General features: G+C 36.9%; 1 protein-coding gene across 1 annotated transcript in view; it reads right to left on the bottom strand.

Moving 5' to 3' along the window:
- Rgs22 (regulator of G protein signaling 22) overlaps window positions 1-27,050 on the bottom strand; it is a gene marked incomplete at its 5' end in the record, with an annotated part of 111,222 nt that overhangs the window by 24,012 nt on the left and 60,160 nt on the right. Inside the window, 4 exons of the mRNA XM_010619664.2 lie at window positions 163-325; window positions 913-1,085; window positions 3,035-3,127; window positions 5,088-5,282. Coding sequence (XP_010617966.1) covers window positions 163-325; window positions 913-1,085; window positions 3,035-3,127; window positions 5,088-5,282 — 624 coding nt within the window. The remainder of the gene's footprint in view (window positions 1-162; window positions 326-912; window positions 1,086-3,034; window positions 3,128-5,087; window positions 5,283-27,050) is intronic.

The following is a 27,050-nucleotide window of genomic DNA, read 5'->3' as shown; positions in this document are numbered from 1 at the left end:
ACATTTAATTTATAGATACTTGTGAACACTTAAACAATATTAAAAGTGTCTAGCATATAAATCATAACAGCAAAAGGAAAAAAGACTTTCAAGTTATTGGCAAAAGAAATAAATTATTGATTTTCACACTTCAAAACAGAAAATAAGTTTATATGTTGATACCTCATTCTGTTGATACACAGAAGCTGGACTGTTGGGTCCAAAGAAATATTTTTTATTAAGGTATTTGTTTTTAATATATATAGATTTCGCCTCCCTTTGATTTCGATCTCTGTAACTTATTCTTCGGAACTGCTCAATGTCTGTCCAGCACAAAAGGTCCATGCTAAATAAAAACAAAGAAAAAATATAAATTTCTTATTTATTTCTCTAAATTCTACGAAATATCGAAAAGGCTTTTATTTTGACAGAACTCAGAAAGTGGTTATCTTGCCTGGTTAGTGCAGGTGATTAAATCACAGAACTACTGAATGCAAGAGTTGCCTCTGATCCTTCCCTGGGCCAGTTAGCTTAACTCTACTATATTCCTATTTTTTTTTCCCCTCATTAGTGATGGACTAGCATCATAAATTTCAAATATAGGGAAATTTCCACAAATGGCATATCCATTTCACAACAGGCCAAATTTAGACAGTTCTTATTACAATGAAGGGAAACAAACTGAAATTTGGCTCCCAGTTCTAACCAGTTTCTGCTAACTTGGGAGAAAAATAATATTATCAGCATTTCAGTTTATTCACACCAACAAAGAGTAATCCATACAGATCTCAGATGATTATGTTCATCGGTCTTCACCAACATAGGCAAAAAATGTAGCACCAAATCACTATTATAATGTGTTAAATCAAAACAAACAGCCTAGAAAAATGATGCTTTAAGCAAGAAATGTTTAAAAACGGTTGTGATCCTTACCTTGAGGAATGAGCCCCAAGAAACTGACGGAAATGTTCAAACTCCAGTTTGTTGTTAAGCAAATCGTTAAAACTAAAATGCTTGTATTCTTCGGGAACCTTATTCCAATATTCTGTTTGTTTAGAGACATCAGGGAGTGATAAAGTACCAGTTCCAATTTGACCAGTGGCATCCTAATGACATAATACTTTTCAGAAAAGTTGCTTAAATGCAACAAACTATTTATAATTTAAAATAGACTGAAAGAAAAAACAATTATTAAGCCACGGCCGTTTAACCATTTACCAGTAGAACTGAGTAAAGAATGTAAGTGATTCAGGCTCCAACTCACATCAAATTTTTTTCTATTCCATCTCTTTCTTTTTATGGGCACTTAGCAAATGCTTACTATATACAAAACAATTGTTTAAAAAATATTACTTGCATTAATTTCTTAGTATAAAAGTAATATGTCTTTTGTAAGAAAAAAGTCATATATAATAGCGCTGTTGAGACATAACCACCATTACTATGTTCATATGTGTCCTTCCAGTCTTTTTGTATATATACATGTAGTTGATTACAAATGAACCCCTCCATATGGTTTTGTAACCTTGTTCTTTTCCTTCACAATACATAATGAACATAAAACCTTCTTCCATAACAACTTTTATGTTATATTATGATATTGATAGTAATCTCCATATAAAAGTTAATTTTAGTTAATTCTAAGATCTCTCATGGGTGGATAGTTCATAAGCCTTAAATGGCAAAACAGTATAGAGAGGCTTATTCTTTGAAAAGTTCATCATACAATTTTTTATAAAATTAATTCATCTCTCTATTTCTTTATAAACAGTGTCTGACCAAGAGATAAACTACCAATATTTTTAAAAATTAATTTTCCTTATGTAGAAGTATTATGGAGAGTTTTTTAAAAAGCATTCAATCTAGAAAAAAAAACAAACTTATTTTCTTTCTTTCTCTTTTGTTATTTTGGTTTTTTGAGACAGGATCTTACTATGTAGTTCAGGCTTGCTTTGAACTCACTATGTAGCCCAGGCTAGCCTTGAACTCATAGCAATCCTCCTGTCCTGCTTCAGCCTCCCAAGTGCTGGGATCATAGGCATGTGCCACCACACCTGGCTGACTGCTATAAATTTTAGTTCCTAAAGTTTAAAATACAATCTTATAATTTGCTGTCTTTTTTTAATTTTATGTCTTCTCTCCAAGAAAGCAGTATCACACATAGAGAAATTTTATGTTAACAAAAGCAACTATTGTGAAGGTTACCTTAAAAATGCTTTTGTAAAACTTTATCATACAAGAAGAAGAATTTCAGACATATATGAGGAAGAAAGTAAAAAAAAAAGTTAAATTTTACCACTCAGAGCTATCCTTTACATTTTGGCAAATGTCTTTCCAGATACAATATCTCTTTTTGCATAAATGTATAAAAGTAGAAATATATATATAATATCAGACAATATCAGTGTTTTTTCCATAAATATTTATATAATTATATAGGCATCTTACAGGTTAATTCACTGTCATTTTTATACAGATGCATACATTTAATTTTATGATTTTATATAGCTATCATATTTTAGCCATATAAGTTTTTGTATATATACACATACATAAATCAAAACAGCATTTTTTATGTTCTAGTCAATCCTATGATCTTTTTACTGACTTCTCCAATTCTTTTTCATATTTTTTAATTGTTTTGTTTTTGCTGTAACATAACTTTTTTTTCCATTTAGTAAAACTCAATTTAACATTTGTGATCTGACAACAAGGAGAAAGAGCTGCTGCCAGACATAAAATAACTTACACTATTCAAAGCACTATAAAATGGCTTTAAGTTTTTGGTGTTAGCTAAGCTGAACAAGTGGCCTGGCTCTTTCTGCTACTTTATCTGCTTTGTTTTTCTGACTCTGCTGTTAGATGTGTCACTGTAACGTGATACCTGTCAAATGCAGCAGGCTAGGCAAAGGGATAGTAGGAAAATGACCCTGCTTGTGCCTTAGTCTATCAATACCTGATCTCCTCAAAATAAGGCTTCTTCCACACCAGTGTGTAAAGTGGTAGCTGTCTCCAGCATGAAGAGTTTGTTTTTCTAAGTAGAAAATTATCTTACCTCAGCTTTCTTGGGAAATGACTCTTTATATAAAGCCTGAAGCTTTCTGAGGCATGTGGAGTCTAGCTGTCTACTTTCTTCCACCTGTTCCACCTAAAAAAAATAATAACGAAACTTGTGATATCAATAGAATACGCATTATGAGAGACTAGTGACCAGGATCCATATTTTGCTGATGTTAGTTTAAAGAACAAACATGGTTGGCAATAAAGAAAATTCGTTTGGAAGTAAAACAGGAAGATCAATATAGTCAATATTAGCTACAACAAAGTCCCACCTCAAATGCAAGCAGTAAGAAATGCAGACATTTCTACATAATGATACAGGGCCACTGATGATCACTCCTCCTCTTTGGATGCCTCGTGTACACTAACAGTGTAAATATGGTGGTCATATTTTGAAGTTCTATTCAATATAACATGAAGGCAGACACTACTAGCTTTAGGAACCAAATATTTCACAGGCAAACAAGAAATGACCAGACTCCATACTATTACTAGTCTATAAGAAAAGGTTTTCTTGCGGTAGCAAAAGAAGAGACAATCAAGTTAATCCTAAGCAGCTCTCAGTCTTCTAAACCTGTAAATCACTATTTTATATTGTCAAGAGATCATGACACTCTGTTTCTCCATTGCAGGGAAAAAGCAGTTTGGCTGGCTAGCAGCTTAATAACTTTCTGTGCTTAATATTTAGCTTTGGTAGCCTACTTAAGTATCCTTTTCGGGAAACAGTCTATATTATACAGTCAGCTGGGTTTTAGAGAAATCTCTGGGCTGAATTTAAGGAAGTTTTAAAAACTAAGAAAAAGAGATATATTTTTCCTCTTATTAAAACAGTGTATAACCTGTCCTATATATTTTATAAGAATCACTGCTAATGCCAAAACCTTTTGAGTTATGAAAGGTAATCATGATATTAATTATTTTTCTTTCTTTTTTTTGGTTTTTTTGAGACTGACCTGAACTCATAACCTAGGCTGGTCTCGAATTCACAGCGATCCTCCTGCCTCAGCCTCCTGAGTGCTGGGATAACAGGTGTGCACCACCACACTTGGCATGATTTTAATTTTTTATCATTACAGATTATACACTACATTTCTTTCATGCAATAAAGTATACACTTTTTTTTAAATGAGTAAGAGAGAAGATTTTAAAATTTCAGCTACTACACAAATTTTCTTACTGTAATATGTGGATTTACTTAGCAGGAAGGACTCTGTGCTAATCTTTCAGAAGAAAGAAAAATCACAAATGAAAATTTAATTACTTTTGCCTCACTGAATTGAGTAAGCCAATCCAACAAGGTAACTCTGCCTGCAGTGTTTTGGTATTAGTTTCAATCACTCCATCTACCCTTCCTGATGGAACACACGACTGTCTAACATTTTTGAGGTAGGTACAAGTAAGGAACAGCCATACAAAGACAGCAGAGTTCCACCTGAAATGACCTCATGCACAGGGTACATGCATTAAGTTAATGTAAAAAACACAGACGGATGGTTTCAATTTGTGATTCAAAATAAATATTTTAAAAATTTTCTCCACTCATCAATAAGAATAGTGAAAATATTCAAGCACCAAGGCTTAAAATGAGCTTTTTCGGAATGAAAAAAGATGTGTTGAAACTTCCATCCAATCAAGCAATCTGACCTGATGAACATCTGTGGGTACTTTAAATAGAAGCACTGGAGTCAGAAGACTTTTCACAATACATACAAAACGTTTATATTTTCCATGGGTGTAATATTTTCTGTAACTCATCCAGCGTAAAATGAACGGGCTTTTTCCATGAATCAAAATTAAGACCACTGCTGAGACATGGAAAGAAAGGACAAAGCCAGTGTGTTATCATGGCATATGTTGTTAGTCCACAGAAAACCAAAACTCTGATTTCTCTCTTCTGACATATTTGCACAGAGAACTAAATACGACACAGATTTAAGTTTTTTGTTAGGACACAGTGAGGAGATTGGCAAAAACGAAGTTAATAAACACTTTCCCTGTGAGACTTTGCTCTTCTCTTAAATTCACACTATTTATCAGTGTCACAATACCTTTCTGTAAGTAAACTGGTCTGACTTTACCATCCTCATCCAGGGCTCCAGAAGGAGGACAAGGATATATTCTTCTGCCATGTCAAAAAGATCTTCAAATGGTGGATATATTTTCATATAAATTTCTTTCTTCTTCTCCTGTTGTAGTCCAATGTCAAGAGTGGCTGACGGAGCAACATATGTGGCAAAAATATACTGAGAGGAAGGGGAACGGAGAGGATATGAGGAGGAAACACAATGGTTAGCTGACTCCTCAGCACAGGGATATAAGAAGAAAGAAGAGAAAGCAAACAAACTCAAGTGGTTTTTCTTGAAAAGATGAGTGAAACTACTTACAACAAAGCAATGTGCTTATCCAAAGGACTGTTTTCGTTTTCTGTCTCTTCACTGGTAATTAGCAATTAGCCAATTTTTCTCAGATGACAAAATTATGAGGATGTAGTAGGATTGCCATGACTGATTCAAAGTTATAACCCTCCTTTTCCTACTGATGTTCACAGTATTTCTAAAACACTAGTGTTACTTTCCAAAGTGATTTGAAATGCCTTCTTTCTTCTTATATTGTAATGTCAAGCATTGAACCCACAGCCTTGTACATGCGAGGAGATGCTCTGTCCCTGAGCTACATTCCCCAGCCTGAACTGCCCTTTTACAAACAAGAGGAAAGGATATCTAGGACTGAAAATCTATCTGTTAATCTTCTAACCTAGGCACCAGACTACCTGCCCTACACAGTTTAGTCAATGAGTTCTAAGGCTGTTTATAATTATTCCTTTCTGCTGTAAAATCTGTCTGGTGTCCAGCACAGAAGGTGATAAAAGCACATGGGAAGATACGGGAACTTCCAACAACTTGCAGAAGATTTCTATTACATTCTACTCATTTGTCTCTCCATAATAATTATTTACATCCAGGAAGCAATTTAATAACATTTTATTTTTAACTTTTTACATACTAGATACATGATACCTAGTCCACGGTCTTGATCATATTTAGACTCAACTCAGGAGACTGTGTGTGCATATGTATGCATGTCTATACATTTGTCTGCGTATGTGTATATATCTCCAATATCAAATAACTGATCTTATTAAAATCAGAATTATTAAATAAGTCTTGTTTAAAATAACCTTTTAAAAGTTTTAGAGTCTATGTTAATAGCACAGGCATTTACTGAAGATCTACTATATCTCAGACATTTGGTTAAGTGCTATGCACGTAAAGATAAATGAATGAGAGCCTCCCCTGAAGGAGCCTGTTTGGTGGTGACAGGAAGACAGAAATCAATAATGCAGTATAGTACATGCAATCACAGGGCATGTCTTGCAGATAATATCTTCAGTGACTGCCTGTGTAATCTTCTAAGTTCATCTCTCAGTAATCTACTGTCAAACTTTACACTCAAATACCAAATTTTCTAAGTCTCCTTGTTTTGCTATTCCATACCACTGCAGTGTTCCCTCAATCTTAGATATTTATCCTACCCTACATACTTAGTAAATTATGATTTTAAAAACCAACGTGGATTTTTTCCTCCTCTCAGAAGCCTCTACTCTCCTCCCAAAGTCACATGTCCTACATCGGTCACACTATAATGCAGTTACATATTTACGTGTTTTGTCTTAGGTCTGAGACCTTGAAGACAAAGATTAAGACTTAGCCATCTGTGCATCTCCAACTGTTCCTGGCAGAGTAGGTTCTATAGACATCTAGTGAATTGTAACAAAGCCACAGAAAAGATTCACTTATGAATTGGAACAGGAAGGGGCAGGTTATAGAAACTCTTCAGGAAAAAGATAATTTTTAACCTGAATCTTAAAAAATGTTGCCAGAACCAAAAGTTAATTTTAAGGTATTTATTGATATAAATAAATACTGTTATGAACACACACACACAAATCACATATACCCTTGTATATTAGAAGAGGTTAAGTGAAGCTAAAAGCATCAAAAGAATTGAAGGCGGGCATTGAAAGGAAGGAAAGCAAATGACACAATCTGGGGAGTAATACAGTACAATAATATGCAGGGTAAGGTATCAAAGAATTAGATTAAAAGGAGGAAGGCTATTAAGAATAGTTAAAAGAGGGCCGGGGATGTAGTTTAGTGGTTCTGCCACCTGCCTCACAAGGGCAAGGGCCTGAGTTCAATTCCCAGTATCAAAAAAAAAAAAAAAAAAAAGTTAAAAGAGAGTACTGTACTACTTAGCATATAATGGGTGCTCAATAAATATTTACTAATGGCTGGGCATAGTAGTACACATATACAATCCCAGCTGCTTGGGAGGCTGAGGCAGGAGAATGGCAAGTTCAAGGTCTCCCTGGGCAACTTGGCAAGATTCCTTTTTTTTTTTTTTATTAAGCTTATTGGTACATTTTAGGTATACAATACAGTTAGATTCATCCCTGGGATGTTGTACCTTTATATGATGCATCTTGGTTCTCATTTTTTCCCCATTCCCCCGCCCTCCCTTCAAATCCTCCACCCCTTCCTATTTACAAAAACTTTGTTTCCATTTTTTCCTTTCCCCTACCCGTGGCAAGATTCCTTTTAGATCAAAAACTAAATAACTACAACTCATCTTGTTGCTTCATGAGCTGTTGTTGCTCTGCCACTCTGCCTTGGAGCCAGACAATTCTGGACTGAAACCTCTATGAACTCACTGTGTGAGGATCAGTGATAAGAGATGGTGAAAGAGATGGTGCAGAACAGCAAAGGCTACGCCGGGTGACACCACTGTCCAGAAAAGAAGACATTCTACAGTCATATAAAACTTCAAAGGGTCCCTGAATAGCCCAAACAAAAGAAGAATGAAACCTATGGATTTGTGCTCACTGATTTCAAAAGTCACCTCAGAACTATAGTAATTAGGACTGTGTGGTATGGCCATAAATACAGATATAAAGACCAACAGCATGAAATGGAAAGCCCCAAAATACACCTTCATATATTTGGTCATTTTATGTTTGACAAGGGAGCCAAAATAATTCAAGAGAGAAAGAAGAATCTTTTTTTTTTCTCTCTCATTGAGTTTATTGGTACATTTTAGGTATACAACACAGTTACATTCATCATTGGGATCTTGTACCTCTACATGACAGGTCTTGGTTCTCATTTTTTCCCCTTATCCCTGCCTTCCCTTCACCACCTCCTCCCTTCCCTATTTAAAATACTTTATTTCCATTTTTTTCATTTTCTCATTTTTTTTTATTTTCCCTTATTACCTTTCCCCTACCCTTCCCACTTCCCCTACACCTTTAGCCCTTTTCTTCCTATTTCACATTGTCAATTATATCCTTAGGATCTTAGGTATCATTATAGTTTTTCACACCAGAGAAACTATTCAGTATTTACACATGTGTGACATTTATTTCACTCAGGAGTAAATCCTCAGTAGCAGGGGAACTAGCAGAAAGAATCAACAACTGGGATCTCATCTTATTAAAAAGCTTCTGCACTGCAAAGGAAACCATCAACAGAACTAAAAGACAACCTACAATGAGGGAAAAAATCTTTTACCAGCTGCTCCTCAGACAAAGGACTATTATCTAGAATATATAAAGAACTAAAAAAAAATCAGCTCCCCAAATATAAAGACCCAATTCAAAAATGGGCATCTGAAATGAATAGACATTTCTCAGACAAAGAAGTAAAAGCATCAAGTAAATATATGAAAAAATTTTCCACATCACTGGTCATTTGAGAGATGCAGATAAAAGAATCTTTTCAATAAATGGTTCTGTAAAAGAATAAAACTGAACTATAACATAATGATATATCTGAAACTCAAAATGAATATAAGATCTACAATTTCAAGACTATTAAAAGACAACATAGGGCAAAGGCTTCATGACATTGGATTTAGCAGTGACTTTCTGGGTACAACCCCAAAGGTACAGAGAGTAAAAAAAAGATAATCAGACTTCATGAAATTAAAAAACAATCTTTCTAACTTGCTCTCCTAGAACATAAGGACAAGGTGATTATCCTCTTGCCTTTCTACCTTCATCTGGAAGAGGACACACTAATAAGCCCTTACCAGAAGCTAGCACCTGGACCTTCTCAGCTTCCTGAATTGTGAATGAAATTCTGTTCTTTGTAAATTACCCAGCCTGTAAGGTTCCGTGATAGAGGCACAAATGGACTAAGACCCCGGACTGTGCAATGGGATATCCTTTTTCATCACAGGAAAGCTTCCATGTGCTACTCTCCCTGGCTGACAATAGAACCACTGCAATTTTCTTTTGAAAAATAAATAAATAAACAAACAAATAAATAGAAAAAGAACTGAGGATACACTTTAGTGATAGAACACCCCTGGTTGTCACCCCAGTACCACTTAAAAATGCTAAATGGATGAATGGGAAATTAGTGAAACTGATCTGAAAAGGAGTTTCAGAGTTCAAGGATTTAAAGATGAGGGCTGGAGATTTAGCTCAGTAGTTCCACCACCTGCCTCGCAAGCGCAAGGTCCCAAGTTCAATCCCTGGTGGTGGGGGGAGGTATTTAAAGTTGGAAGAGCTGCAAATTACAGAGGAATTCAATACATGGCCAACACCATAATTAAATGAAGAAAAGTAGAGACAGCAGGAGTTAGGTAAGTAGTCTATAAAGCTTCAGGACAATAAAAGGAAGCAATTTCAGAGTTAGGTATTGAAATTTCTAGGAATAAAAAGAGAATTTAAACAGGTCTTTTGACAACGTTTTGATAATGAGTTCTGCGAGAGGAAGAAGACAGTAGATGGGGTAGATTTCAAAAATTTTTAGGTGGTTAAAACCTGAGACTTGAACAGCAGCAGAGAGTAGTCGTTCTTCCTGATACTGTGAAACATGGGGCGCACTTCAGAGACATGATGCCCTATTTAATTACACTTGTAGGGCTGGAGATTTAGTGCAGTGGTTTTGCTGCCTGCCTCGCAAGCACAAGGACCCCAGTTCAATCCCCGGTACCAAAAACAAAACAAAACAAAACAAAAAAAATCAATAATTAGAATTGTAATCCCAAATTTCTGTGTCTTGGAAAACTGGAAACTTCCCTCCCTAGAACATAAGTACTAGAAGAGTCCAAATGAACAATACTTTACCAAATGATTTTATAGTATTAAAAGAGAAATTTGCTTCACATATACAAGTATGTACATACACACACTGATTATAGCAAATTATTCTAACCTTGGAAGTAATTTAGGAGAATGAATTGCAAATTTACTAATCTAACTAGTAAATTTAGATGCAAGATAAGATTACATCAGATTCAAATCTATCCTTAAACATTTTCTAAATTACTAAATTTTTCAATAAATTAATTTACTTAGGTAAATCAAGGAACTAAAAATTAAAATTATCAAGGTAACTAATTTAAATGTCTCTTAGGCTGGGGCTGTAGCTCAGTAGCAGAAGTGCTTTCTTAGCATGTGCGAGGCTCTGGTTTTGACCCCCAACAACAAAAAATACCAATCAGGCACCATCTAGTTTCTCTTACTTTCTTACACAGTTATGTCAAGGACTGTGCTACTCATATGAACATCCTTAATTCCTTCTCACCTCGGTCAAGGCTCAATTTGGGGCCAGCATAATCATTCATTCATTTCTCCAACTCTATCAAGATCCCAATAAAAACTTCAATGGTTAGTTTCATTATAAAGACAACAAAAACCCCCAAAGTAAATCAATTAATAAAAATAAAAAATTAAAACCCCAGCTGTGAACACAAAGATTGTCGAGGTTTTGCTTATTTGGAATATCTCCGTTTCCACCTCTCTAAGCACTGCCATCCTCTTCAAAGCTCCCAGCTGGGCCTTTCTGCTGCTTCACTTTCAGCAGACGTTAGCTCCCATTTCACTAGGAAACACCAGTGGTATAAATGTCCTTACCTTTCTTCTCAAGAGCTCTCTTCTAAGTCTTTTTGGTTCTCTAGCCTATCAAAGGAAGGCACCTTTCCAGGTATGTTCTGGTTGCACTCCTCTGGAACCTGCAACACTGATCTTAGCCGTAGTGTTCTGTTTCCTTCATCTGCCTCTCCACACTTTCCTCATCCGGCTTTCTACTAGAGAGTGAAGTGACTCTCCCATTCTAAAATATTTTCCTCGCTTTTGAGGTTTTCCCCTCAAAAACATTATCCTATTTTTCTCTTCTCTAAAAATCTTCGTACTCATTCCTCAATCTACTGCCATCTGGCAATGAAACCGATCTCCAACATCACTAACCACCACATGATTACCAATTCAGGAGCTTTGCTCCTTAATCTTCATCCAGCTGATTCCTTGTATAGCTTTGGCATTGCTAGGTAACCCTGCTGACTACTTCCTCTGAGTTTCTCTGCCAAATTCCACTCCTCCTCAGGCTCGTTTGCTGAGTCCATCCCTCCTTTTCTACACTATTCTTTTCAGTTCATATTCAGTTTCTCCTATATTCCAGGCCTCTCCCACAAGACTTTTTTACTATGCTCTCTAGACTCTATCCCTTCTCTTTTCCCCTTTCACTGAGCTTTTATTCATCATAAAGAACTCAGCTTCCTTGACTCCTGAAGTCTGGCTTAAGTACCCTGCCTTTGTGCTCCCGTTTAAGCTCTGTGAAACACGGTGAAGACAGAGAATGGGTCTACGTTATTTATTACTGTTTTCCTATCATCCAGCATACAGTAAATGTAGAATGAATGACTGAATGAATGAATTCATCCATTCCCAAAGACTTAACAATCAACTAAATGTAAAAAAAACCCCAAATACTTGTATATACAGCTTTAGACCTGATCCTTTCTCTGAACATAAAACCTTACTTTCTACTTGCCTACTTGTTATAGCTTCAAGAATATCTGGTGGAAGGCTGGGGATTTAGCTCAGTGGTTCCAGCGCCTGCCTCTCAAGCACAAGGACCTGAGTTCAATCTCCGGTACCGAAAAAAAAAAAAAAAGAATATCCAGTGGATCTTCCATGATTCAATAATATAACACTTTACCTTTCCTAACCTCCCTCTGTGTTTCCAGTTTTCATTAATAACACATCATTCACAGAGTAATATTTAACTGTCCCTCACTCTTCCTTCTCCTTGAAGGTAAGTCCTAAGAATTTAATCTCTACAATTAAATGAATGAGAAACAAACAGGAATAAGTACAAAACTGTTTAGGAGGAAATAAGCAACACCAGCCCCACTCTAACAAGAACATCACACCATCCAACTTTTTGACCACGCTAGGCTAGAACTTTCCAACTATTATCTACTGCCTTCTTTCCTAACTGCCTACTCTTACTTTGCTCCGTGTGGCCACAGGGTTCTGTGTATGTTGTCTGCACTAAATTATTGCACCTAATGTAAGAATTTATTTGCCTTCCCACTTTATTTAGCTTCCTCAGAGCCGGTGTGTCAGAATACTGTTCATTATTACCTAAATGATTATTCTTTGGTTAAATATCAACTCCCACTAATAATGAGCATAATCCTTAGAGTGTTATGTTCCCCTCACATTTCTGATTCTTTACCCCTGTTATTATACAAATCACAAAACTAGAAATGTAAGAAAGGGCCTTGAGAGGTCACCCATCCCTTGGCATCTGAAGGCCACATTATACGTATCTATCACCTTCCACCGAGGCTGAATCTGCTCCTCCTCACTTCCCAGGGTGGTAGGAACGAAAGCATTTAAGACAGAAAGGACAAGGACAGAATTCTGCTGTCAATCCTTTATTAGGCTACCCAGTAAATTTAATTGATTTGCAGCATTAAAATCTGAGTGTCTAACACTCGAGACAATATGAGAAAAACTGACTGTATATAACCAAAAGAGACACATATATAAAAAACAAAATGCAAAGCTAAATGACATCTTTACATTTTAAAAACACTTATAAAGATGATAAAAGGCATGTGAAGTCAATGTAAACTGAATTTGTGATGACACAGAGGGATTATATCATATGATATCTGGATAACATAGTCTAATTGTGAATTAGAAACATCGTTTCAGTCTTGTGGGTCTTTTGCGGCCACCCAGCTCTTCCTTCCTAGCCACAGAGTAAATAACAAAGCAGCTCCTGTTGGAGGGAAAACGCTCCCTTCATGTTCCAGTCAGCCACTCTGATTCACAGTGAAGCAGAGATTCACTCGCTCGCAGCTGTGGCAGACTTGATTCCAATTTAAACATTACCCTACTGGATGCTTTAACAGCCCAGCAGGAAAGTTTTTGAGAAGGGATACAAGCACTGCCTGTCTGTGATCAGACCGCCTGGCACTGCACACACTGTGGCTCTGAATGCTGTCTCCCCCGGAGACACCCAAAGGTTATGTAATCAGGAAATGCACCCTGGGCGGCCTGCCCTGCACCTCTCTACACCTGTGCCTGTGACTCACTTTCTTGGCAACTGCATCAAATGAGAGGGGAAAAGCAAGGCCTCTTTTACAGTCCCGAAAGCCTGGGAGTTCATTTTCTTGTTTAAACTCTGAAGACTATCTGATGGCTAATAAAACTAGGAAGAAAAAAAGATGTAGGATGTATAGCATGGAGACAAGAGTAAGAGTTAAATATTAGAAGGGAGGGAAGGAGGAACGAAGGAGGAGGAGGGAGAAAATATGGAGAAACAAACTGGAAGAAATGAGGATCAAAAATAAAAGAGTGGAAGAGAAAAACGATGTTTTAATAAATATTTTGCTTTCTAGTGGGCATTAAAAGAACAATATTTAATTTAAATTATTTTTAATACACAGCCTGTTGGCATTACAGCTGCTGGCATTCGATGTTTGCCTCTCCAAGGACATCTAGGGTGCTTTATTAATGAGAGACAATATCCTATGCATAATAGCTGCATTGCACTACACGGGAAATGGGTCAAATAAGTCAAAATATGATATCTGCCATTGCTATTTTTCCTCTGGTACTGAGCCCAGGACCTTTGCACTGACCTACATCGAAAGCTCCCCCAGAAAAGATTTTTAAATGTTGCAGCAGGATCTTGCTAAATTGCCCAGGATGACCTCCAACATGTAGTTCTCCTGCCTCAGACTCCCAGAATGCTGTGAATATAGACATGCACCAACATGCCCAGCTTACAATTTATATTTTTTTCCATCCCCATATTTTGCATACAAGATTACAGCATTATCAATTAACAGCTTTCAAAATCATTCTGAAAGTATGTGTTAATGAGTATTTTATGAGGTGGAAGCAGCTCTCAACCTCCTTTTAAGTATAACACAATGCATTACAAAGTGTATTGTAACCATGTTAATGTTTTCTTATTGCAATATAAAGCCTAGATAAGCATACATGAGAAATAGGCTCATTGAATGTAGTACCATTTTCAACATATAAAGAGCAACTGTCTGTACTATTTTGTATTTTGCACTAAAGACTAATGAAGACAACCACAGGATTAGATTCCGATTATTGTCTGTGGACTCATGCTGTGGAAGCACCCAGAAGGGTACTCTCATCGTGCCAAAGGTGAACATAATTTTAGGAAGGAATCTTCCCCCAAGTAGGGGCCCTTTGATGGGCTGCAGCTTGACACTCACATATGTCCCCAGTTTCTGTGCAGCCTTAGAAGGCCAAGTCAAGAGTAATCCCAAATGTGTAGCACATGTGTTGATTTGTTATGTTACATTTCAGCTGTTAGTAATGTTAATGGAACAGTTTCACATATTTTCTTTTGATGTATTCATTTTAATGATCATGTGTATGTATCTTACTGTGATTGTCTGGTAACACTGATTGCATGATGCTTTGCTGTCACCACCAGGCCAGGACTGGAAGTAAAAAAGAGGAATGTAAATTTTGAAACTATATGACTTAAAATAAATTTCTGTGAGACCTTAATGCTAGCATACAGGGTAATCCAGCATATCAAATTATCAGGTAAACTAAAATTGGAGCCCAGGAGGTTTTAAAAAACGGTCTCACCGCAAAGAAATGGTAAATGCATGAGATGATGAATATGTTAATTACCCAATTTGTTTATCACACAGGGTGTACATGTATTCAATCATCACACTGAACCTCACAAATATGTATAATTATTATTGTTAATTGAAGATTAGCTTGAACAGTAGATTTTTAATATAACTTGTTAAAGTAGTCCAGAGATAGGAAGAAAGCATTTATTCAGCATTTTGTGTCATCAACAGATTGGTTTTTCTTAGACTCGTCACTTGACTACAGTGGCAAAAGGCAGCAGAGACCTCTTAGTAGGCATCTTTCACATTCTTCTAGCAACTTTCCAAGACTGTACAGGAAATAAAAGGCACTCTGCACTGCTGTTCCTTCCTTATAAGCAGACAGCACTGGGCTTCTGCCTGATGGACTGACAGGGTAATAACAGCAAACACCTGTTAGCCTCAGAGGAGGAAGTCCCATAAAACAGACAACATTACTTCATAAACCTACCAGCAAAATGAGAAAAATCTTTTGATTACAGAAATATACAAAGGGTTTTTCATAAGCCCCTTCTTCAAATTCACAAGAAACAAACTGTGCAGAACCTGATAATTCTGGAGCAAAGGTGGTTTGCCTTGTTTGGTAAGTGCAAGCAAAGGATTCATAAGCAGTCTCTCAAATGTTGGAGAAAATTCTGAGGGTAGCAGGTAAAGATCTCCACCTCTAACATTAAGGAAATTTAAAATGGAGAGGATCAAGGTGATTCTTCTCTTGTGATCTTTCTTTTTCCAGTATAAGCAATGGTGTGCTGGAGTTGTCTTGTGTCAGCTCACAAGAGCAAATTCATAAATTTTTCAGGAATTTTGTGAATTGTTAATTTAGTCATTATCAAAAGTTATATTACATGGCATTTTCAGGAAAGTAGATGGAACTTGAGACCATCATGCTTAGTGAAATAAGCCAACAAAGTTAAACATCTCATAGTTTCCCTTATATGAGAAACATAAAATATAAATATGAATAAAATGAAGGAGAAATGGTAGGAAACAAGAAGGCAGATTCTTGGAGATTAGGGGAAGGGAATGAGAGATAGGTAGGGGAGAGACAGAAATTAGTGGTGGGGACTAAAGAGATTGAAAATGATCAAGACCTGTTATACGCATGTACCATTTCCCCAAGATGAATATCACAATTATGTATTGCAAACATATACTAATAAAATATAAAAGAAAAATTACAGTGAAATCATGATAATGAATTTCCAAAAATCATTGCTTTCTAATGAATCTCTAGTTTTCTTATTCTCTACGCCCCTGCTACTACTGTGTGTGGAAGTACTGTATGGTGGACTACTAAACATCTCTCCCTAACTCTGCATTTGGTGAAGTCACCCATGTGATAATTTTCAAATATTTACTGAAGGTAATGCCACATACCAGATGATATCAATTCACAGCAGAACATGCCAACTTATAATACAGTTCACTTACATACTTTGTTTAACTGGCCCACATTTAAAAATATGGATACAGCCAGGGCAAGTTGGATGGGACAGGGATCAGTCATCTGTAGCTTTCCATGACGTCAGCTCTGGCAACCTTATTATATATTCATTTCCTAGTCTTTGATATACAAATAAAACTATTTTCTTTGTACAAAAAATATGGCTACTGTAAAATCCCTTTTAATTGTTAGAGTAAAGCTAAACTACAAATTAGAGTCAGCAAGCCTTTTTTAAAATGTATCTGTTTAAAATCTAAATTGTGTTTATTTAGAAAAGAATAAAGCTACACTTCAGCCTGATAAGTAAATTTAACTTTGGTCTGATAAGTAAATCAGAAGAGGTAAGAATTTAGTGGAGAAACCCCGTTAACTTGTTCTCATGAGAAAGTAGAAAGAATAGCCTTAAAAAAGAAACATTAGTACACTAAGAGAAATAAAATTGGTAGTAATGGGTCTTGATTTAGTGTCTTGCCCCCCAAAATACACACATACCCTCACCACACTGCAGATGTTCATGAAACTGTAACAACAAAAAGCCATATTTCTGTACTTGATGGCAAATAGCAAAGTGACATGGTACCTTCTCAACTGCGCTCAATAATCCCACCCTGGAGTTTATATAAATAAGGAGATGAAACTGTGCTCCTAAAGCTAAAGGCGAAAAAGGTATTTATAAAAAGAATATAAGCACCCTGATACAGGATACTTTCAGAAATCACAAAATACTTACTTCAGAAAAAAAAAAAAGGTCTGTTTTCATAACTACTCATAGCTCTGGCGGGCACAGAGCATTATTATCTGAGTTCATATGAGGCAGAAAAAGAAAATAATGAGCAAGTTCAAGCAATCCAGCCTTTTCTTCCCCTGCAAGCAAAAGCAGGAAAAAATGATGATTTTTAATGACCTCGCATATCCCACTAGGAGCTCAAAAACATTACTGAGGAGCTATGCCGAGAGGGAATAAATTACAGATGGAGCTTTGCACAAATGGATTTTCATGTGAAGAACCTTGAGTTTTTCAATTAGGAACTGTAAAGATGGGATGTGGGGATTGCAACATCCTAATACTGAAAGGCAAACTACTGCAGAGATCAACACAAGATGGAATTGCCCAGAAAAGATAATGTGATGACAATCAAACTGAAAAGTTCTGGCAGTTGCTCAGACCTTACTAAGGAGAAGTCAAAGCAAAAGAACCCAAGATAATGCCAATAGGATAAAAGAATAAAACAAACTTGAATCACTTTGGACAAAATAAAAAATCAGCATGGGAAAACAGAATGTGTTAAGCGAAGCCAAAAACAAACCATAAACTCAAGAGACAAAATAGTCTATGATTTTAAGATTGATGTGGGCCATTGCTCAAGACATTTTAAGCAAAATCAATTAAATACATGAAGAATAAAATAGACAAGCACACAAAAAAAATAATTATTACTCAGCAGTCTAAGGCAACATCAGGGGCAAATAAGGATTTTATCTTATCAATTTTTATTCATTTTTTTAAAAGTCCTTCAACAGAACCAAAATATGTTAAACTAATATGATTATTTAACCTCTAATAATATATGATCTCTTGGAAATCAGCGAACAAAGAATAAGCCAATGAGAAAATCATGATTACATAAACATTTTTGGTTTTTAAAAAAAGCCTACTAGGGATGCTAATCTATGCTAACAAAGCAAACAAGGTTGGTACGTGAAACCAGGGCATCAGTAATAACAAGGAGAAAACCAACTGTCAGTCAGGCCAGATCCTGATGTTAGCTGGCATTTACCGTGGAAGCAAGCTCATGTGCCTCTCTAATGGACCCCTCTTCCTGACTGCAACAGTCCTCCTTTAGAAGTGCCGCCACCTTTGTTACAAATCTGGCAGCCCATGAAGCCACTCTGTCTTGAGACAACTCTTCATATCTGTTCTGAATTATTGCCCACTGATTTCATAGTTTATGTTCTAAAAAATCCTAATTTCTTAGGTTTCTTGGGTGACACAAGAAGAGGCAAAGAGATTTCACTGTTGCTCTAGTGCAACTTTTTAAGAGCTCTTTATTAGAAGCAAATTTGGACTATAAATGCATTATGTCTGGAAGGACAGAAAGTTGACAATGGTTGAACACAGGAGATGGTATATGAAAGATCATTAAACTATTTTCACACACACAGACAAAGTGGTTTAAAAATACCTGGTTAGCAGTCATATCCAAACAATCAATGATTAACTATAATTATATTTATAATATGTTGCTGAGACTATAAACATGCTAATGAACTCATTCATTTATTCGATAGCTACTGAAGCATCTTAAGCCATCTTCAGTTTACAAGGCAGAAAAAGCAGATTATCTTCATAGACTCAAAAGTCTATTGGGAAAAAATATTTTTTTATTGAGTTTATTGGTACATTTTAGGTATACAGTACAGTTACACTCATTATTGGGATCTTGTACCTTTACATGACAGGTCTTGGTTCTCATTTTTCCCCTTGTCCCTGCCCTCCTTTCACCCCCTCCTCCCCTCCCCATTTACAAACACTTTATTTCCATCTTTTCATTTTCTCACATTTTTTTTCTTTTTCCTTATTACTTTTCCCCTACCCTTCCCACTTTCCGTACACCTTTATCCCTTTTCTTCCCATTTCACAAGGGGAAAAATATTAAGGTGAAATTTTTAATATAACGTTCAGAAAGATATTTTCAATATTAAAGTGAAAGATTAAACAAGGTGTTAAAAAGATAATCATTTTGTAGAGACAGTTATAAGAAAGCAACAGCTTATAAATTAACAGCAGAGGGCCTGGAGTCAAACCGCATGGTTCTAATTCCAAGTTGACCAATTGTTAAATGAATTAGGAAAGTAGTTTCTAAATCTAGAGAATGGGGATTATACCAACATCTACCTCTTAGGATTGTCAAGGGTTAAACAGTTACTACCATAGAATCTAAAACAGTAACATTAAGTAAATGTCATATGTAATAATTATGGATCAAAGAACTTAGGTGTTGGCCTTTCTGGAAATAAGAGGATCTTTGGGTATCCTTTCCTGGTCCATTAATCCTGCGGTATTCAAATCTTCACATTAAATGTGAGTAGCTGGTATGAACATCAGGAATAGGAATAGGAATGAATGGGTAACTGTAAGCCAGAAAGCTGGCTGCTAAGCATATTCTTCCTGAATCCACTTTACTAACACAACAGAGTGGGACACAAGACAAGAACCCTGCTGATTCTGTGCTCAGTGATTCATAGTACTCAGTAATCCAAGCCTGACAGCTGCTTGGGGCACCATCTCTCTGGTAACAAAAACAAATAATGTAACAAAGCTCGAGTAGTAATGGCTTAGCACTCAAGAAACAGCCTAGCTCTGAAGACACTGAAATTTACCATAAAGTGGCTCGTGATTTTCCACATTCACTCACCACCCAACCGCTCTCCTCACTCATGCCCATTCATCTTGTAGGAAACACAGATTGATTCTTAATGCCACTGCTGAGTAAAGCAATAATGAGCTCTGTTTCTGCACCTGAAAATACACCATCACCTAGAGAAGCAGCACTTAGCTCACAGACTTTAAGCTGTCAGGACCACCCTGAGGTATTCAAATCCTGTAAATGTGAACTAGAGAGAAGAGTCAAACAATTAAGATAATGGATGACAGTGAACAAGAAAAAAACTAATAATGAAGAAAAAACTTCTGCATCACATCTCTTATGCCATAAAAAGTGTTCTTCAAATGTATTTGTGGTAACACACAAGGTTTTGGTTAATTAAAGATAGCTCAGGAAAATATTGTTCAGGACAATGCAGATTTTAAGGGAAAAGGCTGCAAGATCTTTTCTGGTCTTTCTGACCCTTTAGGGGTCTCTGGAAAAGTGGGCAAAACAAGCACATTCTCAAACCTTGATTAAAAAAAGCTCTTGGGAGGTAGCATTTGTGTGTGCTTTTTTCAACAATATGTTCTGCTATGGTTTTAATGGAGAATGTCTCCCAAAGTCATCATGTGCTCATAGGCAAGGCTTTTGTTTTTGTTTTGAGACAGGGTTGTCTCCCTGTGTAGTCCAGGCGGACCTTGAATTTGGGGCGATTTTCCTGAGTCGGCCTCCCAAGTGCTGAGATTTCAGGCATGCACCACCATTCTGGGCTCATAGGCAGAGATTGTGGAAGGTAATTGATTTTATGGAGGAGGAATAGCTGGCTTGTGAGGAGGCAAGATTTGGTCAGAAGAGGGAGGTCACGGGGCTGTGACCTGGAAGGGTGTATCTCCTTTCCCAGCTCATCCCCTCTGTCTCTGCTTCCTGGCCACCATGCAAAGACCCTTCCACGGTGCTGCCTCTGCTTTAGATCCAGCAGACCATGGACTGTAACTACAGCCAAAGTAAATCTCTCCTCTTTTAAGTGGAAGGTGTCAGGTATTGCGTCTCAGCAATGAGGAAGTAACTAAGACGTGTTCTCAGCTCAGGTCAAGGCCCAGTATGAAACAGATATTCAGTAAGTGTTAAAACATCAACAGAAGATTTTAGGCTAAGGAAATGCATACTTGTAATTGCTGCTCTCACTGCAATCCAGTTTACACTGATTGCCCCTATGCACTGTGACAGAAACAGCAGCAGGAGCAAACAAGACTAATACACTGACATAGCTATACCACTCAGGCAGGATTACATGCATAACCTAATAGGAACATTACTTGGATCTGCACTAGGTCCAAGATCACCCAACAGGAAACTCAGATGATTTGGGGACACAGAGAATGAGGATACAGGAAATAGTTGCTGAATGAATGCATTAGTCAATTCAATTCTGCATTATTACCACATTAAAAATTAAGGTTTTCCCAAAAGACCAATGCCTGGTATAGGTCTAGAGATATTTATTGGCTCAGACTTTGTGTTTCCTTTTCCTCTCGTGAAATTTTGTAAACACATACTACTAACACTAACTACTATAGACCCTGGAGTGGGCACTTAGACTGACTGATTTGATGGGAGCTGGAAGGTGACATGTCTATAGCAAACTGTGTAAGTAGAAACAAGAGTCTCACCACAGCACAGGGTCAGGGAATGTTTTCAAGCTATTGAGCCATGTTAGAAGTGGGGCTTCCAAATCAAGATTTCAGCTAGCTATGGTTGAAAATACTGGAAATTATTAATATAAATAACATGGTATTTTTTGTTTGTTTGAGAGGTTATCATCAAAGATTTATTTTGTGTCACTTCACAGGGCATGAATATGACTAAAGAAGAACAGCATTTGGTTCAAAAATAAGAAAAAGAACATAGTTCCCACACTTATATAGATACTTAAAAGAAGTTGATGACTAAAAGACGCAATCACCAATGATTATCTGCTTGTAAAGGAAAGCATATCCCACTTTCCACCAAAATGCTATAGTCTGGATTTTGCTTGTTTCAATCACTGCCAGAGCACTTCAGCAAGTCTCTCTCCTTACAGTTAGCTCTTTAAGCCAAGAATTTTGTTTTAATCATCCCCACACACGACATTACTTAGCACATTCTCAGTTAATGTTAATTAATAAACAACCAACTAAATATTGTGCAAGAGATTCTTAAGAGGTTGTGATTCTGTGCAGTATATCTCTGCTTAAATTCTCTTCTGAAACTCAGAATAATCACTAATATTGCTTAAGTGAATAGCTATTGATCCTGGAGCTGTGATTCTTCCATTCTATTTTCTTCAAGCTCTTATTTTTCTTCTCTGTTATCCAGGTAATTGATAGACCCTTGACAATAGTGACTACGGTAATTATAATAAAAACATTTATTTATTCCGTTAAGTGTTTTGACTGTCCTACTAAATATGTCAACATACATTATTCTGTTTGATCCTTATAAAAGTCCTATGAGGTAGACACAAGAACTATATATAGTACTGCAGGACAAGAACTACACTGAAGTAAGGTACTGTATCTCAAGAATGAGTTTTAGTTTTGTCCTTTAGCTATGTGACATTGACAAGATCAACATGTAAAAGATCATTTCCTTCTATCTGTTTAAAATAAGATAAAAATATCTCATATGCTTACTATGCATTCTATACAAAGTAAAATATAGTGGAGAAAAAAAATTTTTAAATTTCGTGTTAATTTTATTTTTCGGGGGGGTGTACCAGGGATCGAACTTGCGTCCTTGTGCTTATGAGACAGGCAGTGGAACCACTGATCTAAATCCCTGGCCCATGTTAAATTTATTTTTAAAAAACAACTTTTTCCCACTCCACACTTCAATTTGTTTATAGTCCTACAAGGACCATGGCATATGTGGGGATCTCAGCATAGCGATTTTACCTCATGAAGTTCTATGGCCAGGACTCCTGTACCTGAGGCTTTGGTTCACCCCATGGCGAACTCTGGCTTCTAGGGTCTTCCCTTACTATCTCAGTCATATATTTTGAAGGTTATTTATTATATTTTAACCATTATCTCTAGAAAATTTATACAGGAAAGTTTTCAAGTCATCTAGGCTGCCAAAATACCAGAAAAGGAGGTCTCTGGAAGAAGCAATTATGTTTTCTTGTTTAAGAACTATAAGTCAGCATGACAAAAGCAAGTGTCTTTTTGTGTTTTGTTTTGTTTTGTTGCATTATTGGGGATTGAAAAAGGGCCTTCACGTTGAGCTACATCCCCAGCCCTTTTGAAAATTAATTATTTAAGTTTTGGTTTTTGTCTTTAAAGTTTTGAGACAGGGTGCTTCTAAGGTGCTAAGTTCCCCAGACTAGGCTTGGACTTGCGATCTTTCTGCCTCACACCTACCATATCCATGCGATGAAAAAGAAGCTTGCATGTCTTGGCCTGGACACTATGTAAAAGAAAATACATTGCCAAACAATTTGTTATGTTGAGTTTTCCCTCATGTGGGTTTGGTGTTTAAATTTTTATTTACCTTATTTCATAACTCTTCAAAGTAAGAAATTAGCATTAAAAATGTAACTAGTAGAACCATAGATAAGAATCCCACCAAAGATCCCATAATTAAAAATTATAAAGCACAAGGAAAGAATCCACCATGTCAGCAGAATGAATAAACAGTAGAATTGGTTCTTCCAAGAATCACAGAATAAATCACAGAATTACTGAACACCATCGCAGCCAGATTCTAGCACTGTGAATGTAGTATCTCCTGGTATCTGTGCCCTTTCATATTCTCTCCCATAAGCATGAGCATAATGTGCAGTGTGCTTCTGATCGATAGAATGCAGCAATGGTGATGATGTGCAGGGACTTACAGATACATTGCATAAGTGGTGATGCGTGTCTTGCCGCCACACTCTGCTTCCTGCTGGCTTGTACAGCAAGCAGCCATGTTGGGAGCTGCCCATATGGCTCAGAGCTGAGGGTGGCCTCTAGCTCAAAGACAACAAAACACGTAGGCCCTAAGTCCGGTGGCCGGCCAGGAACTGAATGTTGCTGACAGCCACGTGGACACTGAAACAGCCCCAGGTAAGAAACCAGCCCAGCCTTGGATATGGCCTTGCAGAGGACCCAGCAAAGCTGTACACAGAACCCTGACCCACATAAACTGTGAGATAATACATGTGTGTTGTTTTAAGCCACATTTGTGATAATGCTGTTATGTAGGAATAGATAACATAGCTACAGACTCTAATGTATGTGTGGAGTGATTAAAGACACAAAAGACAACATTTAAAAGGAGAAGAAAAGCAAGACAAAAAGAAAAACATCAGAAAGATATGTAAAACACAAATTATAATGTTTAATAATAAAAACATAACTGCTAAAATGATTTAACTCAATGGCTGTGTTGAAAAGTCAAATGAAATCTGCTGAAAAAATTCATTAAGTAGTGTGCTTGCTTCAGCAGCACATATACTAAAAAATGTATTAAGTGAAAAATTGGAATGTATCTATTTCAATTTACAATATATACCACGGACATTAAAAGATGGAAGAAAGAACTTGAAAGAGACCCTCAGAGAGACATAGGAGCCAGACCTGGTGGCGTGCTGTGTTGAAAAGTCAAATGAAATCTGCTGAAAAAATTCATTAAGTAGTGTGCTTGCTTCAGCAGCACATATACTAAAAAATGTATTAAGTGAAAAATTGGAATGTATCTATTTCAATTTACAATATATACCACGGACATTAAAAGATGGAAGAAAGAACTTGAAAGAGACCCTCAGAGAGACATAGGAGCCGGACCTGGTGGCGCATGCCTGTAATCCCAGCACTCAGGAGGCTGAGGCAGGAGGATCGCTGCAAGTTCGAGACCAGCCTAGGCTATGGAGTGAGTTCCAGAGCAGTCTGAACTGAACTACATAGTAAGACCCTGTCTCAAAAAGCAAAAAATAAAAATAAAAAAAAAAGAGAGAGAGAGAGAGAGACATAAGATGTGTTTGAAAGCACCAGCATTGCCCAGATAGGAAATCAGAAGGACAGAATACAGAAAATGGAGAAGTAGAAAGGATGAAAGAAATAGCAGCTATAGATTTTCCAGAATTGATGAAAAGTGTGGTTTCCAGATTTTAGAAACAACCACAGAAAGCCATGGTGGCTGGGCCTGTTTCATTCTGTCATTGTTCTTTCTCACCAAAGCAAGCATATGGGGTCAAAAAAGGTATAGAAGCCAGGAGTGGTGGCACAGACCAATAATCACAGCCCTCCAGGAGGCTGAGGTAGGAGAATCACAAGTCTGAGCCTAGCCTTGGTAACCTAATGACTTACCAAAGCTTCATCTCAAAAGCTAAAAAGGACTGGGGATGTAGCTCAATGTAAAGACTCTGGGTTCAATTCTCGTACTAGAAAAAATATACAGAGAATGTAGAATCTAGTCTCCCAATCTTAGCTGTGGTATACAATACCTTTCTAATTGTGCATTATCCTCTCTTGAAGCCATAACATGAAATCTTCAGTGTATGGCCAAGATAGCAGTTCAAGTTACTGGATTCTGTAGTCACACAAATCCACTGTTACTGACCACCCCCATCCAGTCTTCTTATAAATATCTCTACAGTATTTCACAGGGCAATAAGACTTCAGGATATGTGTGAAGAAAATAATGTAAGTCCCTTGAAATCAATTTTTGGTCTCCTCATATATGACTTGGTGGTTGTATGAAAATGAAAGAAAAGTTCATAGCAACTTTAACATACTGCCAGCTGCCAGTGGCACTACCAACCCTTCAAAATCTATATTGTATGTGCACTCTCAAAGAAAACCATGTACTATTTCCGTTGTAAAGAAAGAAGTAATATTTCATACCGTGAAACAAATCTATGAGATTATGATTTTTCAGGCAATTGCTCTATCTCGAGACAGAATCTCTAGATAAGTAAAAGCTAAACCTATTTAGACAACAGTTCCTTTTTCTCTAAATATATACATAAATGTAAAATAGCTAGAGATGCAAGAAGAAAATACATCAAAAACACGCATGAATTTGCTCCTTTGGTTTCTCCATATTCATTCTCTTTCAAACTTAGGACCTTGTGCTTGCGAGGCAGACGTGGTGCCACTGAGCTAAATCCCCAGCGATCTCCATGTTCATTCTTAAAAGCAAGTGTCTCCATTGCTCCCCTCTGCCACCCTGCACTGACTCCCCAAAACAGAACCTAGGGGAAAAGCTACTGATAATCTCCAAATAGAATAATCCACCTCAAAATAACTCAAACTGTGTCCTGTTTTATACCCAATTACAGTTAGTTTAATAATATTACAAAGAATTAGTAAGTCTACCAAGCTCAACTAGAATTTCCTTTTTTTTTACAAGTGCATGAAAATCTGGTAATTATTACCAATGATAACAAAAAAAAGTCCCAATTCATTAAGCAGCTGAAGATTTTTGGAGGATTAGTCTTTGTAGTAGTAAAAACATAATAAAAATAATGGATGGTACTATAGTAGACAGGGCCAATAGGTTAGGAGAAGGAGGATAAACAGTGAATTGCAGGTAAAGGATTAACAAGCAGAACAGTCAACTGTGTGGTCTCAGAAAATGGTACTGGTAAATGAGAGATTAATTTCATGGAGACATCTGGGCGGTATGGGAGCTGAAGCCCTTATTCTCACAGTAAAAAGTACAAAGCTCTGTCACTGATTTACAAAGCACAGTTATTCATGCCAGAGTCAGGGCGGTAGAAGTAACAACAGATATCCAGCACTACAGTCTGATGTCCTGAATAAGATGATAACATAATAAATAAAGCCACGAAGCTAGGTTCTTCAGCAGTGTTTGGGGGGAGGTCCATTGGAATGGCTCATTCTAGGTTTTAAGAATTTCTTAAGTGATCAGATGATACAGAAGTGATTAGCATTCTCTAAGCTTGGAGATCCCTCTCTATAAAAGATCAGAAGAGTCTAAGAATAAAAAACTGAAAAGATGTCAGCCAGAGTCATAATTCTGTTCCCCTTTTTTCCTCCCCCCAAAAGAGGCCACTCTCTCTGTTCCCTCTACAGGGAATCTTGTGTTCTTCCTCCTCTATTTTGCTTCAGGGTGGTCTTGAAACATTCTCTCTTCCAGCCTCTGAATATCTGCCTCATATGGTGTGTAGCACAGAAGCCCAGGCGCCTGAACAAGGCCAGCACACACACAGCCAGTCAGCGGCAGCCCTGTACAGCCAACAG

The sequence above is a fragment of the Fukomys damarensis genome, unplaced genomic scaffold, assembly GCF_012274545.1.
Source record: "Fukomys damarensis isolate Sample0158 unplaced genomic scaffold, DMR_v1.0_HiC HiC_scaffold_5, whole genome shotgun sequence".
Lineage (NCBI taxonomy): Eukaryota > Metazoa > Chordata > Mammalia > Rodentia > Bathyergidae > Fukomys > Fukomys damarensis.
This window is presented reverse-complemented; position numbering and strand designations above follow the sequence as displayed.